This window comes from Tamandua tetradactyla, chromosome 21 (genome assembly GCF_023851605.1).
Source record: "Tamandua tetradactyla isolate mTamTet1 chromosome 21, mTamTet1.pri, whole genome shotgun sequence".
In the NCBI taxonomy this organism is placed as follows: domain Eukaryota; kingdom Metazoa; phylum Chordata; class Mammalia; order Pilosa; family Myrmecophagidae; genus Tamandua; species Tamandua tetradactyla.
Window position 1 is genome coordinate 30126921 of NC_135347.1, and position 20772 is coordinate 30147692.

The 20772-nt window shown below is 33.3% G+C and overlaps 1 protein-coding gene across 1 annotated transcript in view; it reads left to right on the forward strand.

Moving 5' to 3' along the window:
- The window catches only part of ST8SIA4 (ST8 alpha-N-acetyl-neuraminide alpha-2,8-sialyltransferase 4), a 104457-nt gene extending 84940 nt beyond the window's left edge, over positions 1 to 19517 (forward strand). Inside the window, 1 exon segment of the mRNA XM_077139069.1 lies at positions 15379 to 19517. Within this exon segment, the coding sequence (XP_076995184.1) occupies positions 15379 to 15661 (283 nt within the window). The 3' untranslated portion in view covers positions 15662 to 19517.
- Positions 19518 to 20772: the final 1255 nt, after the last annotated feature.

Here is a 20772-nt window from a genome sequence, read left to right on the forward strand (position 1 = left end):
AAGCTCTTAAATATGAACACAGGAGACAGAGAAACTGGCCAGGATATGTGAAAGGAAAAACTGAACTGTTGTCACTTAGTTTTGTCATGTAGTTCCAATTTTCATCATCTATAGAACCACATTTTTTAATACTACTTCCCCCAAATCTAGCCAACATACAATGATTTGGATCATTCATGCGGTTTCATACAGAGTCATCTTAATTCTAATGACTAGTTTGGGGTCATTTCAAACCAAACTTCCATGACATTTTGAAAAAAGAGTTTGTAACTGTGTGACTATGTGTATATAAGGTTGCCTGTGTTTTTATCTGGTCAGAGAATTCTTCAAAGAGCTTTTGTTCTGAAGATGCAAGAAGTGCTGGTGAGATATTAAGGGTAAGAGAAAGAAATTAGAATTATTCTTCCTGACAAAGATTTGTTTATTATTCTGAATGCAAGCATGAACTAGTTTCCTTAATTATATTTTTCCACTGTAATACAGTCAACTTACTGGCAATTCAGCAAAAGGTAAAGTTCTCAATGAGCTATAAATTTGTTAAAAGCTCCTGTTTACAAAAAGTGGCAAAAAAATCTATCTCAAGACAGATCTTAAATCTATAGTAAGAAATGTACATTTATTTTTATATTGCTGTTCAATTCATATAATTTACTTAGTGTAGAGTAACTAGCTGCCAGTCTTAAAAGGTCAACTAATATCTAAAGTTCAGTCACTGTCTTATAATTCTAGAACCATATTTGAACTGATAATTCTTGCAGTAGGAAGAACAATCATAGTAGCTATTTTTAGCTTTCCTTCAATTAAAGTCTGTGAGACCAATCTGATCGGTAATTGTCTAGATTAGATAATTCTAAAGTCGTGAACACTTAAGAATTTGGAAACTCCTTATGTTACAGGCAGAATTTAATAACGGGTATTTGACTATTAAAGACAGCCATCATTACACTTCTTATATCCTTGCTCATTATAACATTTCAACATCATCGACTTTGGAAGTTTGATGCTTATAATATAAACTATTTTAGGGTAGAATTTATAGTCCATACTTAAAATTTTTCAACTCTTGCCCCCTTTCTGAAAACCATGAATTCTCATCTTTCATGACATTTGGAATGTCCACATAAATTTTGTAGTATGACTCAAAGCCAATCAGAACCAATTATGATAGTAAATATGCATCTTCTATTTCTACTTCACTCCAGAAATCCTTCTGTTTCCCCTTATTCAGTGAATAATCACTGGTTCTAATGTGTTGTTTAAAGGTTAGATTTATGAATTCTCTCATGTAGGCAGCCTTTTGCAGGCACTCATTAGGTGTATTTTCTTATTTAATTAAGGAACTGAGCAGGATTACCTTATCTTACCTCCTTTATTTTCCTTTCAGATTCTAAAATGTAATGTTCCTCAAATATATAACTGAGACCCTGAGTTCCTGAATTTAATTTGAAAGACAATTGTTGGGTCTGAAACCAAAAGGGTTTTTTTTCAAGCCTGTACAAACTGAAGGACTCTCTAGTCTAAGAAAACTTATTAGTTTTCTTCAGTGTTGCATTTCATTTATACCCTTGATTTGAAAGGATGGATATGTAGATAGCAACTGAGACATTTTGGAGATATTCAGCAGTTAAACAAAACCATTAGAAATTCAACATGAGATTTCTGAACATTTTAAATTTAATTATTCTTTTTTCAAAATGTAAATGTAATGTATTCTCCTATAGCCTACACTCTCTTCCTGGGCCTGTGTGTTCCCTGAATTCATCTTTTAACTTTTGTCCTCTAAGTTGTGTTTCATGTATTAAAGAAGTTTATACATGAAATTTGAGTCAGCATAAACCACAATATTATGTGAATGTACTAACAGAGGGAAAACAGATGGTCAAGAATACTCTACACATGTTTATAAAACAACTCCCACAGCTCACTTGTTCTCAGACTTTTTCCCCCAAGTAAAACTAGTCATCAAACAAGTAGTTTGAGATGCTTTATTATGGAAATAATCCTCTTGTACAACAACAAATGAAAGCCATTCAATCACATTTTCTTTTTAAAAAAAGTTCTGTTTCACCCTCTTGATAAGTTTATTATAAGAAGTCTAAGATAATTTTCTCTCTCAACATATATTCTTATTCAAAGAGTAATAAATTTCTATTATATCAGTATATTTAAAGGAAAAAAATTGCAGGGAATAAATAGTTGCCTCAGGCAGTGCTTCTAAATTTATGCTAATTTCGTAGTTGCTATATAAGTCGAGTTGTGTAATTCATATTCTAGATTAAGCAAAAGACCTAATGAACATCTCCCTCTGCCTTTTAATATTTATCAGATCCAAAAGAAGTATTGAGTGTTTGTTTGCTTGCTTTTTTTTGTTTTGCCAGATGATTTTCAAGCCCTGGTTGTATAATGACGCCAAAATCACAAGAGACAAAAGAAAAAATTAGGTAAATTGGACTCCATAAAAACGGCTATCTTTATATTATCTATTTTTTTTTATATGGACAGGAACCAGGAACCGAACCCAGGTCTTCCGGATGGCAAGCGAGAATTCTGCCACTGAGCCACCATGGCCCACCCTCTTTATGTTATCTTTTAAAGGTTGTATAGTTTTAGCCCTTGTCTTTAGGTCTGTGGTCATTTTAAGTCAATTTTTGTATGTAGTGTGATGGAGTCCAATTTTATTCTTTCACCATAATATTTTAATATATGTCATAAGAAACAACTTAATAGGTTTAATTTCAGGCAATGTACAGTTACAACTCAGTAGCTTGATTTTATAGTATCATTTTCACTTTCATACTTTTCCATTGCGAAGAATAATATTTTCAATAATAATTACCCTTATAGCTGCATTTTTTATTATTTTATTTTCTCAGAGGAACAAGAACATTATCAAAAATATATTTCTACCCTAATTATCTTCTGTTTAGCAGCTATTTTTTTTTAATTTTTAATTAATTAATTTTTTTTTTTGCATGGGCAGGCACTGGGAATCGAACCCAGGTCTCCAGCATGGCAGGTGAGAATTCTGCCACTGAGCCATGATTGCACTGCCCTCAGCAACTATTTTTATGAACTAGAAGGTAGTTTTACCTAAAAACATGTTGAAGCAGTCAGCCCTACTCAGGGGTGGAAATTTAAAATATCTCTTAGTTAATCTTGTGGAGTAGAATTTCAGGAGAACAACTTTGAGTGGCAAGTATTTTTGAAATGTGGTAAAGATCCCAGAGCCTGGAATCCTGGCATTGAATCAGCAATATAACTTAATGGAGCTTTTCCCTCAAACAGAAGCCCCTTTCTCAACTTATATTCTCATAGCCAGCCCTGAATTGAGTGATGGATTTTTGACAAGGACAAGATGAAAGTGTCTATATGGGCAGTTGGTTTAGATCTCGTTCTTCATGGTTGGGGCAAAAAAAAAAAGGCAATCTAAATTTGACTAACCTCCACAAGTGCTGTTAGTTTGATAGTTGCTGGGAAAACTTTAAAGAGCGACTTAGAACATGTTTAAGGCTCTCTTGATTCTATTTCTCCACTCTGATTGTTGTTGTTTAATTTATATGCTTTGCATTTTACATTAGTGAATGGATTATAGATTGTATTTTGTCGGTTCTTACTCCTCTTCAAATGGAGTTAAGCACAACTCTTATCTGGGAGGTTAATGTAACCTGACTTATTGATATAAACAAGGAATATCCATTTATAAATAGTCTAAATCATACTAAAAAGATCACTGGACCATTGGAACAGTTGCTTACATTTTGCCAACATAGTAAAATAGACTTTTTTTTAGGAAACTGCCTTTCTGTTGGCTGGGGAACTTGCAAGTATCATCTTCAAAGTACCTCCTTGGACTGACTGTTAACATAAAGTAAAAATCTTTAGATGAACACCTCTATTGTTTTTATCTACCAGACAATTTAACAAATATCTAACCCATTCCAGCTTTTCAATTCTTCTTTCTTTTCTTGTATGACTCTATGTTTTTAAATAAAAGATATCACTTTGTCACTTCAATTATAGGAAGAAAAGTGTAACACTTCTATGGATATTAATTTTTCAAGAAATGATTTAATCTCTTAAGAACAGTCATATACAAGGTGGTCATATACAAGGCATTTTAGCATTAACCTCATTCAACTCCCTCATCATGCTTCAAAAGACCATCCACTTCTGTTTCCAGCACTTCACTTTTTAGGCATCATCACTTCCTCATTCTTGAAGTTTAGATTATCAGTTTCAGTTGACATTCAGAATTCACTTGGTTAAAAGAGAAGGTCATTGAAACCCAAACTATGACATTTCATTTTTTGCTATGGCTTCTATGTATCAAAGACATTTTCTGAAATACAGTTGGAATTCAACTATTGTGACTACGTATTCTTTTATACTACTTCTCCCAAATCTAGCTAACATATGATGATTTGGATCGTTCATGTGGTTTCAGAGAGAGTCATTTGAATTCCAATTAGGTTTCTGACATAGTAAATAAAGTTTGAAGGGTAACTTAGATTTATTTTGTTTATTTTTTCTCACTGCACAGCAAGAGTTCGTTTTCCTGTGACAGCATTCTCTTCCATTAATTTTATCTCTGAAATTATACTAGATCAATTTTCTATGAATTTGTTGAGTAGAAAAGATATTGCTGTGACCCCTAGTGATAAAAATTACAGGAAGGAGCTGAAAATGATATTGCAAGTTTTTCAGCAAGGATGACTTTAGTGAACAGCTCTATAATGTGACAAGAGAAATACTATGTTATGTCATATCACACATTACAGGAGGAGGAGTAAGTAACTACAAGTGTATGCTGAAGATTAGACTAGTGCTACAGTTGAAAGGTCTCTCATGTTTTCACAGTCAGATTCATATTACTTGGAACTTTTACAAATTAGAGGTTTAGATGTGGAAGAAACATTGTAAAGAAACTCCTTTTGTCAGTGACTAAACTAAAGCTACAAATATTAAATTGTTTACCCAAGATCACATCATTAAAGGAAAAGCAAAGCCAAGACCCCAGCTTTACCAATATTTTCTCCACTATAGAATATATTCTCTCAGAGATTGTTAAGTCATAAGTATGTTCCACTTTTAACAGTGCAGGCAAGGAAAAGTTAAATATGCATGCATTATGTACTTGCCATGTATCCAACACCATTCTAAGTATCATAAGAGAAAAAAATAGATCTATTCTCTTTCTACTTCATTGGATGATTGCACACTTCTATCAGTTTGTAGTGAACCTGTCTTTTTAAAGATGAAAGGGATAGCGTAATCTTTTTCCAAAAGTTGAATAAGTGAATAGCTAATATCTAGGAGTTCTTCAAAGAAAAGGTTCTTTGATGTTGATTTTTTTGTGTGCAAAGCTTAGGGCACTATGGACAGAAAATATATTATCTATCTATTCTCTATAGGCAGTTTGGTGTGCTAAAGCCAGCTTATATTGGCTTGCTGATTGTGCCATCTCTTCCCAACTCAGTATCTCAACTCAGTATCCAGTGACATCATGTCGGTAACTTGAAATCAGCCATGCTGGGAATATTGACACCACAGATATTGGCAAATGCTATACATTGGCCTCCCTCTCTCTCCCACCCAATATCTATTGGTATACATTTACCAGCATACTGACTGAACAAATTTGGGGAAGTTATTTTAATTTATGGGCCATAATTGTAGCCTCTGTGAAGTAGGGGAAATAATATGTGCTGCAGCATATATCACAGAATTTTATGAGGATTACTTGGAAGTACTTTGTAACTTTGCGTATGAAGTGCAATCACTAGTATCATAATAATAAGACTTATATGTTCACTAATTTAATGTAAGATCCTTGACAAAACCAGTGGAGTATGGGTTAGCACTAGAATATCTTAACACCACACCTACACTCAAAATTGGCAACGTACATGGCCAGATAGAAAGAAGAAGGGTGACATCCAGAGCTAAGGTCCAAGCCTGGTCTCCACAGTAGTCATCAAATAGCATATGCGCTAGTAGAATATACACATTATTGGGCCTAAAATCGTATCCTTTCTCCTTTCCCCATTCTGTGAGTCTTCTGTGCCTCCAGTGAACTAAGCTTGTGATGTTCAATAAACCACTTTTTTTGCATGTGTACTCTAAAGTGACTGCAGAAAAGATTTTCTATTTCCTTTTTTATCACCTGCTTAACACAGAGGTCAGCATACAAAGTCCACGTAGAAAAAAGTATTGACTGATTCATTTCTTGGGGTTATATATTTCTGCTTTCTTTTTAATGCAATGTCAAAATACATTAAGAAGCATTATTCAAATCTGGATAGAAATACTGCCCCTTGGATACTAAGTCACTGCCTTTGCCATTTACAATGTGGTTAATTAAGTTATATATTGAAACCAAAAAATTGTCTTCTGACATCAAACATGGTTGACAGTACACATGGAAAAAGAGTGTCCTATATACTTGTCAGCTTATATTTAATTTTGAAAAAAACAGAAGATTCATAGCTCCCTAAGTAAAACAGCATTGAGACCAAATTTCTAATCATAACACCAAACAGACCTTTATTGTTCTACCTATAGTCTTTATATTGAAAACGATTCCATCGACGTCCTATTTCCAAAGTAAATGCTATTGAGAAGGTAAAATATCCAATCCCTTTTAGTTAAAATTGGAATTATTGGAGCAGACAGACATAGGCTTAATTTCTGGTCCTGCCACCTACAATCTATATGACCTTGAACAGGTTGTTCAACCTCCCCAAGCCATCTGCATCTGTGAAATAACGTCTATCTCACAGGTTGTGTTGAGGATTAATTGAAAAAAAAAAATGTGTCTAGATCTCTTAACCCTGTGCCTAGCCCATTATAAACATTCAGTGAATTATATATTTTTTGTTGCTACCGCTTAATAAATTGCTTTTTCTTATTCATTTACCCCTGGATCTATTCTTAGCTTGCCAAATCACATCAAAAATACCTCTGTGTCCCTAAGTAGATTTACAATCTCTCTCTTTTTGCATGTCTGGAACAATATAGGGATTAATTTGATGTTGGATTGATTTTTTTCTTGGTGAGTACTGTGCTGGAAGTTCTTTTCTTCTTCAAAGAAGTTTTCACCAACCCTGCTTCTATGGCAACCGAAGACATCTCATTATCTCAAGAGATATCATGACCTTTACCAAAATAGTTTCAAAATAAAAATGTTTTATTCACTTTAAAGAATGAGTTCATGATATGTAGGTTACTAAAGACTTGTGGGACAATGAAAGGACTATTTCAACGGCTGGAGGAAAAAAAAAAAAAAAACAGAAAGATTCCATCTCAAAATCCCCAGAGATGACTGTCTTAAGTTGTATATTATATAACCTATACACATATAATCCTCCTAAGAAGAACGAGCATGTTGGAAAATATGGAGGAAGGAATCTCTGAAAATTTGTATTCATTTATTTCTCCATGCTGTGATATCATGGATGAAACCTGTGAGTTTTCGGAGTGGGGTACAGGATTGTGGGGATGCAGATATATTTTGGAAAGATGAACTGTAAAAGGCTAATTCTTTTATAATATTTCAAATTACTGCCAGCATGTATTAGAACCATAAGTCATATTATACACACTTTGCGGAGTTCTTCCATGGAACCGAGCATAAGCCCCTCTGTGGGATGATAGATATGATGTAAAAGAGGAGAATCCTCTGAGTTAAGCATACAAAGGTGCATTATGCTATGTACTTTATCTCACATTCCAGATAAAAGCACTTCTGGTCTCATGAATGGGAACTTTGCATAAATTATGACATTAAAGTAACACTTGGCACAATTGTACTTCTGCCTCTATATTCAAATTCTCCTAGAAATTGTCATCTGATTTTTGGAAAAGGCATGATATCTCAAGAAGAAATCATTATTTCTAACCTTTTAGACTTCTTTATTTAAATATAAATGCAAATTAATATTCCTTGGTTGCCAGTACATTGTCAAGTGTATAAAGATTGACCGCCGAGTTAAATGTAAACATGATGAACTCTCATCAGTGTATACGATGATCCTGACTAATTTTTTTTTTACCTTTCTTAGTGAAACTTTGTTGCTCAAAATAACCAGCCATTTTGACTCATCAGGTGGTTATTATCTGATTTGATTATGAGATAAAATCTAAAGGATTGCTGGTTTTCAAATCCAGAACATTTACTACCATCTTTGCTTTGCAATAGATTAAAAGTAGAAAGAAATGAAAAGAAGTGGAATGTGGAGGAGGAAGGAAAGCAAGAGCAAGAACAGTTTCTTTTCTCAGAGTGTGTAGCTTTGTGGAGAGTGATTTGAAACAAAAATAGAATCATAGAGGAAACCTCAAAGCCATAGTTTTTGTTTCCAAACTAATGGCTGGGCCACAACTGCCTAGTCAATATCTGGCCATAGAATCAAGAGAGAGTAGGATTTGAGGGTGGGACTGAAGAATGGATTGTCTGGGGCATTTTGAGATTCAACCCATATCATTATGTCAAGTGTTAAGCTTTGTTCTTTCATACTTGCTATCACATTTACACGACTACAACAACCTTACATGTTAAATGCTATTAATCAAGGTTTGAGAAAGTGGTTTTCCAAGTGTTTATGGTTAATATGTATTATTTCAGAGATTCAAACCCAAGTCTACTGAGCATAAAATGAAGTTTGTCTACCTTCTATAGTAAACTGGCTTGTGGGCAAAAGTATTCCAGGTGTTGAGCTTATCTGAAGTAAGATAAGAAATGAAGTAAGTAGAAACGGGGCTTACATGTTGGAGGAAGTGTCAAAAAGGCAGCTTGCTTCGCAAGAACAAAATCCATGTTTATTTCATGTAACAGGTCAGAGTATTGCTATATTAAGACAGGAAGGACGGAAGGAAGGAAGGAAGGGAGGGGAGGGGTTGAGGGGAAGAGAGGGGACGGAGGAATTTTTAAATATCAGAACTAAAGCATAGCCTAACTGATGAAGAATGTGCTGTGTAAATCTATGAATGGTTGCAATATATGTCAAGATCCAAAACAAGCAGAGAAACAAAAATACACAGCAAGTTTTAGCAGTAATTTTCTCTATGTGGTTGGATTAGGGGTAGTGTTTTTCTTGTTCATGCATTTCTTTTTGCTTCAAATTTTCTACAGGAAGCTGTCATTGATTTTATAATTTAAAAATCCATTTCCATGAAAAAAATAATAATACATATGTGAAGACTAAATTATTTCCAGATTGCAGACATTGCTATATTTTAAAACTATAACCAACATGAATTTGAGATAAAAATTTAAAACACCATTTACATAAGTGAAGTCTGTGTATTTTATTATTTCATCAGTGCACTATTTCAATGTAATTTTTTCTAATCAGGTTTAAAAACTTAAGCTGATAATCTGTCTACTTTTGATAGCCTCCTTATGAGCAATTTATAGATTTTAGATGTCAGTTTGTATATAAGTAGATGCATTCAAATGGATTTTGATATTGTACACTAGGCTTTACTTATAAATTTGACAGGTTTCTTTTAACTAATTATGCTAGTAAAAGAGAATATCAGTTGTGTCCATTTCACATATGTTCTAAGGCAAATATCAAATCTCAATAATTTAGATTGCCTTGTACAACTCTAAGCGTGACGTTAGATTTATGAGAAGCACATGGTAAACTGTTACAAACTATATTCTATCAACTCCCATATATTTATTTTACAGAATATTACTTGCAGCTTTAGTTCTTGACCTGCTTTAAGATTTTATTTAAATTTAGCTGTTACATTGAACTGTGATCTTATGATATGTCTTTACAAATCAAAGAAAAGTGGATTCGTTTTTGTGTTGCATCTCCAAAATTGTCTGGACAAATAGGTAATTTGTTTTTCTCTGAAATTATTCAAATTGTAGTAAGCCAAGCATCATAAATGTATTTCTTCATCGGTCAGCATTTCTGAAACAAAGTTAATTGAAACCATTATTTGAACTGTGTAGATTAATTTATTTGGGCCAAGACCACAAGTTCTGAAAGCCTCTCTATCCATTACTTTTATCCATTATTTTAAAATAGAATACTATGTGATGAGAGTTTACGTTTCAAATCCACAATTGTAATTAATATACAAGAATATATTTTTTCATAAAACCTTCACAAATTTATTTCCTTCATTGAAGTCCTCACTGCAGTCACATCACAGAGTTGAGAATTTTCCCAAGACTTAATTTTTTTCTGTTCTGTATTTTCTTTTGGATGGACTGACATCTCTATAGTATTCATGTGCCCAGCTCTGATTTTAGATTTCAGCTACTTGTAAGTAAAAACACAACCTTATTTACTTTCTATTTGTGATATTTCTTATGATGCCCTGGACCAAGAAATGTTGACTGATTATACATCTGTAATGTAGTTTTTGAAACATATAAAGCTATTGATTTTGCTGTCAGTATTTCTTTCTAATATTAGAACTGCTTATTTTTATTGCATATAAAAATTGCTTTAGCATCTTGTCCATGACTGGCCATGGTTAAGTGAGTTTCCAGGCGATCTCTCCAGAATTAGGAAATAGAAAGCATTAATTTACATTGTGATATTAGATTCACATGTAATGTGATCTTGGAGTCCTATACAAATAATATAGCACAATATTATTTTCTGCTTGTTTTCTCTAAGGTAATTCAGCATAATTTTAATACTGCATGACTATTCCCAATCATTTACATTCTCTCATGGAAATAAAAATTTTTTATTGATTTTTAAAAATTTTTAATTAACCAACTTCATCAACTGACTTGTGTAAATGTACAAAGATCATACCCATAAAACTTTCCTATGATCATAATTTCAATTTATGAACACCTGCTTTCTTGGAGCCAAGAGTGTTTCAGGATATATCATGGTATGATAAATGGTAGACAGATATGATCATTGCATGGAATCATGTCTGTGGTTTCTTCAAGATCTTTACATTTGGTCTGTGGGTTTTGCTTATTCAGCTGCTTTGGGTTGTAAACAAGTTCTGAGATGTTACCCTCTGAAATTCTTTATGAATCTTCTTTACTCAGAACAGTGTTTCTCAAGGCAATTTTTGTAACAAAAGTTATGTAAAGCATTTCACATTGCTTAGAATATTTAGAGCCTTGACCTGCACAAAATGAGATAAACACAAAATATGAAAGACAGATCATGGTTGAGAGAAAGGAGAGGAAAGGTAAAAGAATTGGAAAGGATAATAGCTATTTCCTGTTTCGGATTTTTGTAGTGATGTTTGAGAGTCCAACATGTCTTCAAGCTAATGAAGTAAGATAATATTTTAAGTTTTTTTTTTCCCACATTTCACGTCATTCCCCCACAGAAAGTTTCATAGCTGCTTATAAAGTAGTAAAGAATAATATGTAAAATCCAACATGAGTATATTAAAGACAAAAAAGAACAAGAAATAATCTTGTTCTACTTTTGGATTGCAGGACATAGATTTCCCTAAATATAGTAAATGAAATAATATCTATGTAAAAACAAAACAAAAACAATTGTGTAAAGTTTATTCTATTTATAATTGGAAAACTTTGAAAGTAGGAGAAATCCACACCCTTCCTCATTTAACTGGTTCCACATAGACAATTGTCTTGAGGAAATGAATATGCCAGGAGAGACTGGAAAATCCCCTCCCTCCAACAGTGGTGATTAACTTGTGAGTTTGCCTGTTTTTCAGACAAACAAAATCTGGAAACAATGACAGTGATGAATCTGAACAATCGGAGTATTTTATTGCTTTTGCAAATGAACATCATAAAATATTTACGAGCATTGAAGTGTATTTTACCTGTTAAGTGAAATGTTAAATTATATAAGTAATCAACTATTTAGCAATTATTTTGCAACTATATGTTCTTAGTCTTTTTTGTTCTTACATTGCTTGTGGCGATAATCTTTAATGTTTTATGTTTTTAGTTTCTTAATTTTTTATTAGAGAAGTTGTGGATTTATAAACAATCATGCATAAAATACAGGATTCCCATATACCACCCCCCACCAACACCTTGCATTGTTGTGCAACATTTGTTATAATTGATGACAGCACCTTTTTATAATTGTACATTTTTAATAGTAGTTACTTTTGATACAATTGATTAAAGATTATTAAAATCATACTATAATCTATCACCCATAATTTATATTAGGTATGTTTTTCCTATATACCACTCTAGTATTAACAGCTTGTATTAATATCATATATTTGTTATAATTCATGAAAGAACATTCTTATACCTGTACTATTATATACTCACTCATCTACAATAGATGTTTACTATGTTGTACAATACTGTGTTTTATCTTTTAATTTGTATTCTAATAATATATACGTCTTGCACTGTACCCGTTTTTTTGTTTTTGGCATAGGCAGGCACAGGAAATTGATCCCGGGTCTCTGGCATGGCAGGCAAGAATTCTGCCACTGAGTCACCGTCGTACCACCCAAAGTTTTCCCTTTTAACTACATGTACCTCTGTAATTCAGTGCTGTTGATTATGCTCAGATAATGTGTTACCATCACCACCATCCATTTCCAAACCTTTACTACCAACCTAAATAGAAATCCTGTACAAGTCAAATATCAATTCCCCATTCTCTTACTCCAATCTATCTCCTGGTAACCTATATTCTAGATTCTAACTCTGTGAGCTTGTTTGTTATAATTAGTTCACCAGTGAGATCATACATTTTTTGTCCTTTTGCACCTGGTTTATTTCACTCAGTATAATGTCTTCAACGTTCACCCGTGTTGCCACAGGCATAAGGACTTCATCCTTATTCAGGACTGAATAACGTCTCATTGTTATGTATATACCATAAAATCAGTGGATAGACACTTGGGTTGCTTCTATCTTTTAGCAATTGTGAATAATGATTCAGTGAACATCAGTGTACATATACCTGTTTGAGTCCCTGCTTTCAGCCTTTCTGGGTATATACCTAGTAGTGGGGTTGCTGGATCATATGGTTATTCTATACTTAGCTTCCTGAGAAACTGCCAAACTGTCTCTCACAGTAGCTACACCATTTTTACATACCAACCAGCAATGAATGAGTGTTCTATTTTTCCACAGCCTCTCCAAAACTTATACTTTCCTTTTTTTTTTTACATAAAGGCCATTCTAGTGAGTGTGAAATGATATCATGGTTATGATTTGCATTTCCCCAATCATGATGTTTGACATTTTTTTAATGTGCTTTTTAGCAATTTGTAATTCCTCTTTGGAGAATGTCTATTCAAGTCTTTTGCTCATTTTTTAAATTGAATTTTTGTCTTTTTATTGTTGAGTTGTAGGATTTCTTTATATATTCTGAATATTAAACCCTTGTTGGATATGTGGTCTCCAAATATTTTCTCCCATTGTATAAGTTCTATTTTTAATTCATAACTAAGTCCTGTTTAAAATATGTTTATTGACAAATCTCTACACACATACATGACTAAGTCCTTTGATGCATAAAAATTGCTAACCATTTGATTTTTGTTTTTTTGTTTTTTCTTTCATTGCTTGTGCTTTTGCTGTAAAATTAGCACAAGATCTTGAAGATGCTTCCATACATTTTCTTCTAAGAGTTTTATATTCCTGGTTCTTATATTTAGGTCTTTGATCCATTATGAGTTAATATTTGTATATGGTGTGAGATAGGGATCGTCTTTCATTTTTTGCCTATAGATAGCCAGTTTTCCCAAGAACATATGAAGAAACTATTCTTTTCCAGTTGAGTTGACTTGGTAGTCTTTGTTATTCCAAATTCTGTGTCTCCTCTGAAGTTTTCATTTGTTCCTTTGCTTGGCCGTAACTTCCTGCTTTTAGTATGGTTTGTAATTTTTTTTTTTTTTTTCTTTACTGATACCTAAAAAAAGTGATGAGTTTACTCTGAGGCCAACTTCTCTTTCTTACCTATGGTTTTATTAATTGACTTTGTAATAAGGCTTGTCTTTGATGTTTAGTCCACCTCATTCTAGATCATTAGAATAGCCTATGTCTAATGCATCAGCTTTTTCAGCTCCTCATCTGTTTCTTTCCCTGTAAAGTGATGTGATTTTTGAGATTACACTTTTTGTGCAGTTGTTTAACATCCTGGAGAATACCCCTTTTCCTCTGTTCCTTCTCTGGGAATCTTGTCTATTCTGTTTATTTTTGTGCAACATTTTCTCCCCAGCTCCTGTCATGTTTAAATTCTCTTCCACACTCATTGTCCTATTTTCCATGAATTCTTCAGTTCTGGGGATTACTGTGTTACAGCAGTTCAATTTAGCACCTCTCCATTTTTTTTCCCTGTCTCTCTGAGGCTTTTCTGCCCCCAGTTTATTCTCCACTAGGGGAACAAGATAAGGTTAATCCAAAAAGGTGGGTCACTCCAGAAAAGTCCCATTCTGTGTTAGTTGGTCCAGCCTTAGAAACTAGACTGAGTGAGTGCACCACTTCTCAACCATAGCTTATCTCATCTTATCTCCCCTGCATGCCCTTATGCATGTAACACTCCTAAGGGGTTTGTATTCTACCCTGGGTCTCGGCAGACTTCCAAGTACCTGGATTCAGTACCTGGATATGTGTGGGGTTTGAGCACTCTCTTCTCTAAAGTCTGTGTCATTGGTGGGAGGGAGGGATACAGACTTCTTGGTCTCTGAGGGACTCACAAGCTATATGGGTTGGTTAAGGGGATAGACTGAAACCGGCATCCTCAGAAGGCAATTCTCTTCCTTATTATTTTTCTTTTTCTTCATTTCAGCATTTGTAGAATCCTTCTCCAGTCCCTACTATCCTCTAGAGTTTTAGGGAAGTGGGATTTGTACTTTTATTTGCTGAATCTCTGAGGAGGTTTTTTCCAGGAGATGTCTTATTTGACCATGTTGATGATGTCCTCCGTTTGCAGCAGTATTTATAAAATTTGCTTTGGTAAAATGTGCCTTGTACAATTAAAGTTGAATAGTGATTGGTATAGTGCAGGCAAAGCATTTATTTGTTTAGAGTTTTACTTGACATAGACATTTCGAAAATCTGTAGCATAGTTTCAAGTTCTTTTTTTCAAGGAGGATTGCTCAATCCCTGGCCTATCATTGTACCTTTTTGTAAATGTTTGCTTCTAATTCATTTTGACTGTATGATTCAACAGTAATATTTATCAGCCTTCCATGTCCTCTGGCTATTTATATGATCCTAAGAACAAGCTACAAAATAAAGAATAAAGAAAATATAATTTAGGTATTAAATTTTCTAAATGTTCAAGAAACATATTAATTTTATAGTTATCCTTTTAATATTATTTATAAAGATACTTTTTAAATTTTATTTTTATGCTAATTCTACATAGCATAGTTGCTATATGATGTCATGTGTGTTTCTTTAAATTCTTTTCTTCTATTTTTTTCCAGTTACTGGCTGACAAACAAAGTACCCATCAAAAGACCCAGCACAGGTCTCCTCATGTATACACTTGCCACACGATTCTGTGATGAAATTCATCTGTATGGTTTCTGGCCTTTCCCTAAGGATTTGAATGGAAAAGCTGTCAAATATCATTACTATGATGACTTAAAATATAGGTACTTTTCCAACGCAAGTCCCCATAGAATGCCATTAGAATTCAAAACATTAAATGTGCTACATAATAGAGGAGCTCTAAAACTTACAACAGGAAAGTGTGTAAAGCAATAAAGCACATTTAAAGACAGACAAACAAAACTGAAATGCACTTCTTTTCTGAAGATGCTTCCCAAGATTTGAAAATAGGATCCTAAGCAAAGCTGGGTTTCAGCATCCACCAAGCAACTGAAAGGTTGATCAAAGACATTATGAAAAATCCATTACCAGCTGATGAAATACCTGCAAAGTGCTCTAAAAACTAAATATTTTGACTTCAAGGGTCCTAGTAAGTGCCACTTCCACTGAGAACACAGCTTGAATGTATAAAATCAGGAGTGTTTACAAGATCCAACAACACATTCATTCATCATTAGTCAAAAGGAAAATATGTTCATCGCTGTTGGGCTGTGACTGCAAAGCCAAGCACATTAGAAGAGGAAAACCCAGGAACAAAACTCAGCCCTTGGAGAAATCAAACCATCCCTGTCAGCAGAAATAATGATGGAGACAGTTGGAGGAGTGAAATTCATTAGATTGAACAAATGCCTTCAGTCAAGACTCTTGAGTCTGATCATGAATTTTATGGTTTTTTTGGTTTGTTTATGTTTCAGTTTCTTTCCTGGACTCTCTTTTGATTTGGGAATTGGGGTGCTTAAAAATCCTTTCTAAGATAAATATGAATGAGATAAACAACCTTGAAATAATCATTTTTAAAGTTCTTATTTCTTAAAGAGCAATCACACAAAGACTTTTAAAATAAGGTTTTATTTTGCAGAAATCTAAACGTCTAGATTTTTTTGAGGGTGTAGAAAGTACCAGCTAAACTGTACCACTGGTAATCTTGTGCTATTCTAAAGGAAAGGTATTCCATGTCATATAAGACCATAAAATTACAAAAAAATATACTTTTGGTTCCAAAGATTATACTGACAGTTCTACACAACAAATAATTTTCTTTTCATGGAAATAACATACTACTAAGATACTATTGTGCTACTAATATGAAGGTTGTCTCTACGCATTTTAACTTTTCCAAACTCAAACTTTATTTTTATTTGAATGAAGGCTTTTATAATTTTACATTTCATAATAATTTTATGGATTATTTTGTCCTTTAGAATAAATTTTCCAATATTTTTCTGTAGTCAGATTTAGTCACATCACATTAATGTTTTTAAAATTAAAAAAACATTAGATTATTAACAAAATAAAGTGATATTAAAATTTTCATGTGTAACAGAATTGACCAATATGCCAGTTGAATTATTCTGGTAGATAATTCTGATGGTAAACTGTGTCTTTAGAAAAAGAAAAACAGAAGCACTGCATTCCCACTTCTACTCTTGGCCTGAAACAAATTATTTGACTTCTTGTTTCGTAGGGAAGGCAGTCTGAGGAGAAAAGAAATGGCATGGGGAATATATATGTTTTATTTCTTAGGAAAGGGGAATATATATATATATGTATGTATGTATTTGAGTATAATTCTCAATGATTCTAATAATATGTGGTATTATTATTTTTAAATATATATCAGAGCCTTGGGTTACAGAGGATTATACCTTCTGAGAACTCATGTGCCTCTCAGAAAACAAAACAGAATGCATAAAGGAGATGCATGACTAAAAATGGGCACAACACTGACGTCCTCTATGATTGAACCAGTTATCTATTTCAAATTTTTAAAGAATTAGCACATATTTTCAATATAAAGTTGGAAAGTTACATTTAATGGGACCCATAAATGGGTCCATTTAACCCATAAGGGGGCATAAGGAACCATGACAAATCAAAAGTAGGTGATTTATAGAACCTTGATTTGAACTAATTGCAGATGATAAGTTGGTGGAGACTCCCTTGATTTGAATTCAGTGCAAGTCTAGACATTGCAAGTAAATACATTCTTATGAGTAAAATCCATCTGGGCACTCATTCAAAATATATCTTAAAAAACAGCAGCAAAGTGCCATATTATTTTTGTTGCATTTTTCAACAAATGTATTTAAACAATTTTGAAGGTCACACTAAAGCATCCCTACCATTCACTGTTCTGTGCATTGATGCTGATCTCATAATGCATTGAGTAGTGCCTTTTTAGCTTCTTCACATTGCTTTGTCACACTACGCTTTGTGATCTCTAAATACTTTGCCCAGTTTTGAAAACGTCCTGCATCAAAAAGGGCTTCAGCATCGACTGAGACTACTTTTGTGCATCTCAGGGAACTTTCATCACTCGAGAATGAATTCAATTAAAGGCATTTAGTGTTCAAAGAAGACAAACTGTATAAGACCATTTCATTCCCTATTGTATACCCTCCCATCTGCCCTCCTCCTTTGCTCCATGCTAAGACCTTCTTATAGGTAAAGAATAAGGAGATTATTGAAGGCTAACAGCAAGAATAAGAAAGAGAATTAAGATGTAACTCATAAGGGACCATGACAAAATCAAATTATAAATACATACCAAAACTAACTGGGTTTTTTTTTTTTTTTTTTCTTTTGTGAATAGCATATGTTGGAAATTTATTTTTTTATTTCTCACAATTTAGCCCTATAACTGGCAATGTTCAGGCAGCTGATTATAAAAATTCTTGTCCTTTAGAGAACATAGTGTTACTGTGCTGTTGACGTGAACAGGCCCTGGAACCATTTTCATCATTAATATCTAGGCTGTTCTACAATTAATAGTAAGTTGCTGAAATAAGAAAATGAATCAGTAAGAGATTTTCTGGGCAAATCTAATGATTCAGACACAGGACTGATGAAACTACTGTGGAAGTTTTTCTCTCTGAAAGATGGGGCTGTGCATTCAAATGTCTTCATATATTGTGTATCATATGAATTGTATATCAATTGCTAATGGGTATTTCTACATATATGCTTACAGAAGCAATCTATTTAAACAATGCTATGGGTAGTGTACATACCAACTAGTTAGTAACCTACTGCACAGGAAAAGGAAGGTGAACAAAAATATTGATTTCTAATTGAGCCAGTTAATCATAATGCACATAATGTGGTATTTGGTTCACGAAAGAAATGTTTTCTCATGGTTTTTGTAAGGAGTATCTATAATTGTGGAAGGGGTGTGGAAAGGGTTATGTATAGTTAGTTGTTATCTCTACAAGTTTGAATGTTTCACCATCAACCATTTTCCATATACCAATGTTTTAAAAAACTGAGTGAGTGAAGGTTATCGTTCATATTTAAGGAAATTCTGAATAAAGCCCACCTAGAAATAGATATTTTATTATATATGTGCTATAGATATTATCTATATAGTACAAATAGACATGTGTGAGGCATATATACAATGTTATATATGTGTATCTGTGTGTCCACACACAGGGTCTGTAATTTACACACACTCAATATGTGTTATATCTTCAGGGTTTACACTGTGAGCCATTCTGGAGATTACATCATTTTAGAATAAAGAAGTTCTTTTGAGACTTCAGTTACTAAACCTGCTTTAAGAGGGAACTACTTTATAACTGAACTCTATGTCGTTTATTGTGAGAGTTACAATAAGGGTCGAGTATGTCCAAAACTTAAAAAATAGAAATTAAAAAAAAAAGTCTTCAAGCTGACAATGTTTGAATTGCAGTTTCCAGATTGTGGCTTTAGGCCTTGTGTCTCATTTAAGTAGCACTTTTTAATAAATACTGTTTCTTTGTGTAGGCAAAAGCACAAGTGTTTCAAATGTATATAGCGGGAAAAAGAAAAGAGTTTACAGAGATAGCCATTGCTGCACAGGATAATTGCTACTGAGTATTTCGGATACTAATTGTGAGTTGAAGGATATGGTCTATTCTGTCAGGTTCATTTTGTTCAACACTGTTTCCCTATTGCTTGTGTGTAGCATTTGGGTATTATTATTTTACCATTTGTAAAATTGTAAAATAAATTAAATTCTTTTTTTTTCAAATTTTCTCTTATCTCTTATATCCAATCCCTCAGTTCCACTTTTTGTGTCAATAGCAGGTGATCATTTTTGACAAGCTTTTGCCAGTGCAGTCGCTCTCTTCCTCTCAGCCCCACTCATTGACACCTCAGTGGCAAATCATCTCATTTAAAGTATATTCATGAGAATGTGAACAATATCCAAAGCCAATCGGATGCGAAGAAGTCTGTAACGATGCAGAGTGCTTCATTCTGTCTGTGGTTGAGGGAATGAAGGGTCACACACATTACAGTTATTTATGTCCCATGTGTAATTCCACTGACTACTGTCAGAGGTTTACTCTCATTTCATGGCAGAAGAGGCCAGTGGTTCCTTACACAACTGCTCTTTTGTCAAGTTGTGGTTCACCTTTCAGGAGATGATTCTGAAAAACATTCATGCTTAAATCTGCTGCCATAGCTTCCACAGCTTCCTAAAATTGGCAAGTCTAGTTTTCAGATTCTATACCATTTTTGCAGAAATGATTAACTGTCATTCCATGATTTCACTTTTAGCATTCTGCAATTTTGAAGCATTTGCTGGAGAGGGACAATAAACAATAACAATGTTTAATGAATAAGGATCTTTATATTTGCATAATTAACTTTTACTTTCAAAGATCCACATACAATGTGTCATTCCTATCTATACCCAGAATATAATCACATTTCATGAAACAGATACCACTTTTGATTTAGGGAAGAGTTCTGGCCTTCACTATGAATTTTGGTGACTCTGAATCAATTATCTAAAATACACTGGTAAAAAAAATTCCTTTCTAATGCAATGATTATTTTTAAATATTTATTCTTCTAGAATAAAGTGTATTATTGCCTGAAATTGTGGATAGTTTCCCTAAAATGTTTCTATTAAGCCTTATTTTATATTACAGCCCCGTCCTTTCCAAATTAATGCCTGAGGAATATTGTTCTTTAAGACACCTTGCAAATGAATGGTCTCTGTTTACATATTCCACAAACCTCTCTTGGATTCATAAGGCATTAGAGCCTGGTGAAAACTCTGAGAAGTCTGGAAATTAAAAAAACAAAACTTCAAACCAGAAATTTCCAATTGTTTTGAATTGTTGAAACATAAATGAAAATATGTTAAGAAATGCTGGAACACTATTTTTTTAAATCAAACCTTTCACAAGGTCAAAAAATGGGATATACAGTTTCCAAATGCCTAATAATATATATATTTATATTACTTATAATAACATTGCATTATTCCAAGCTCT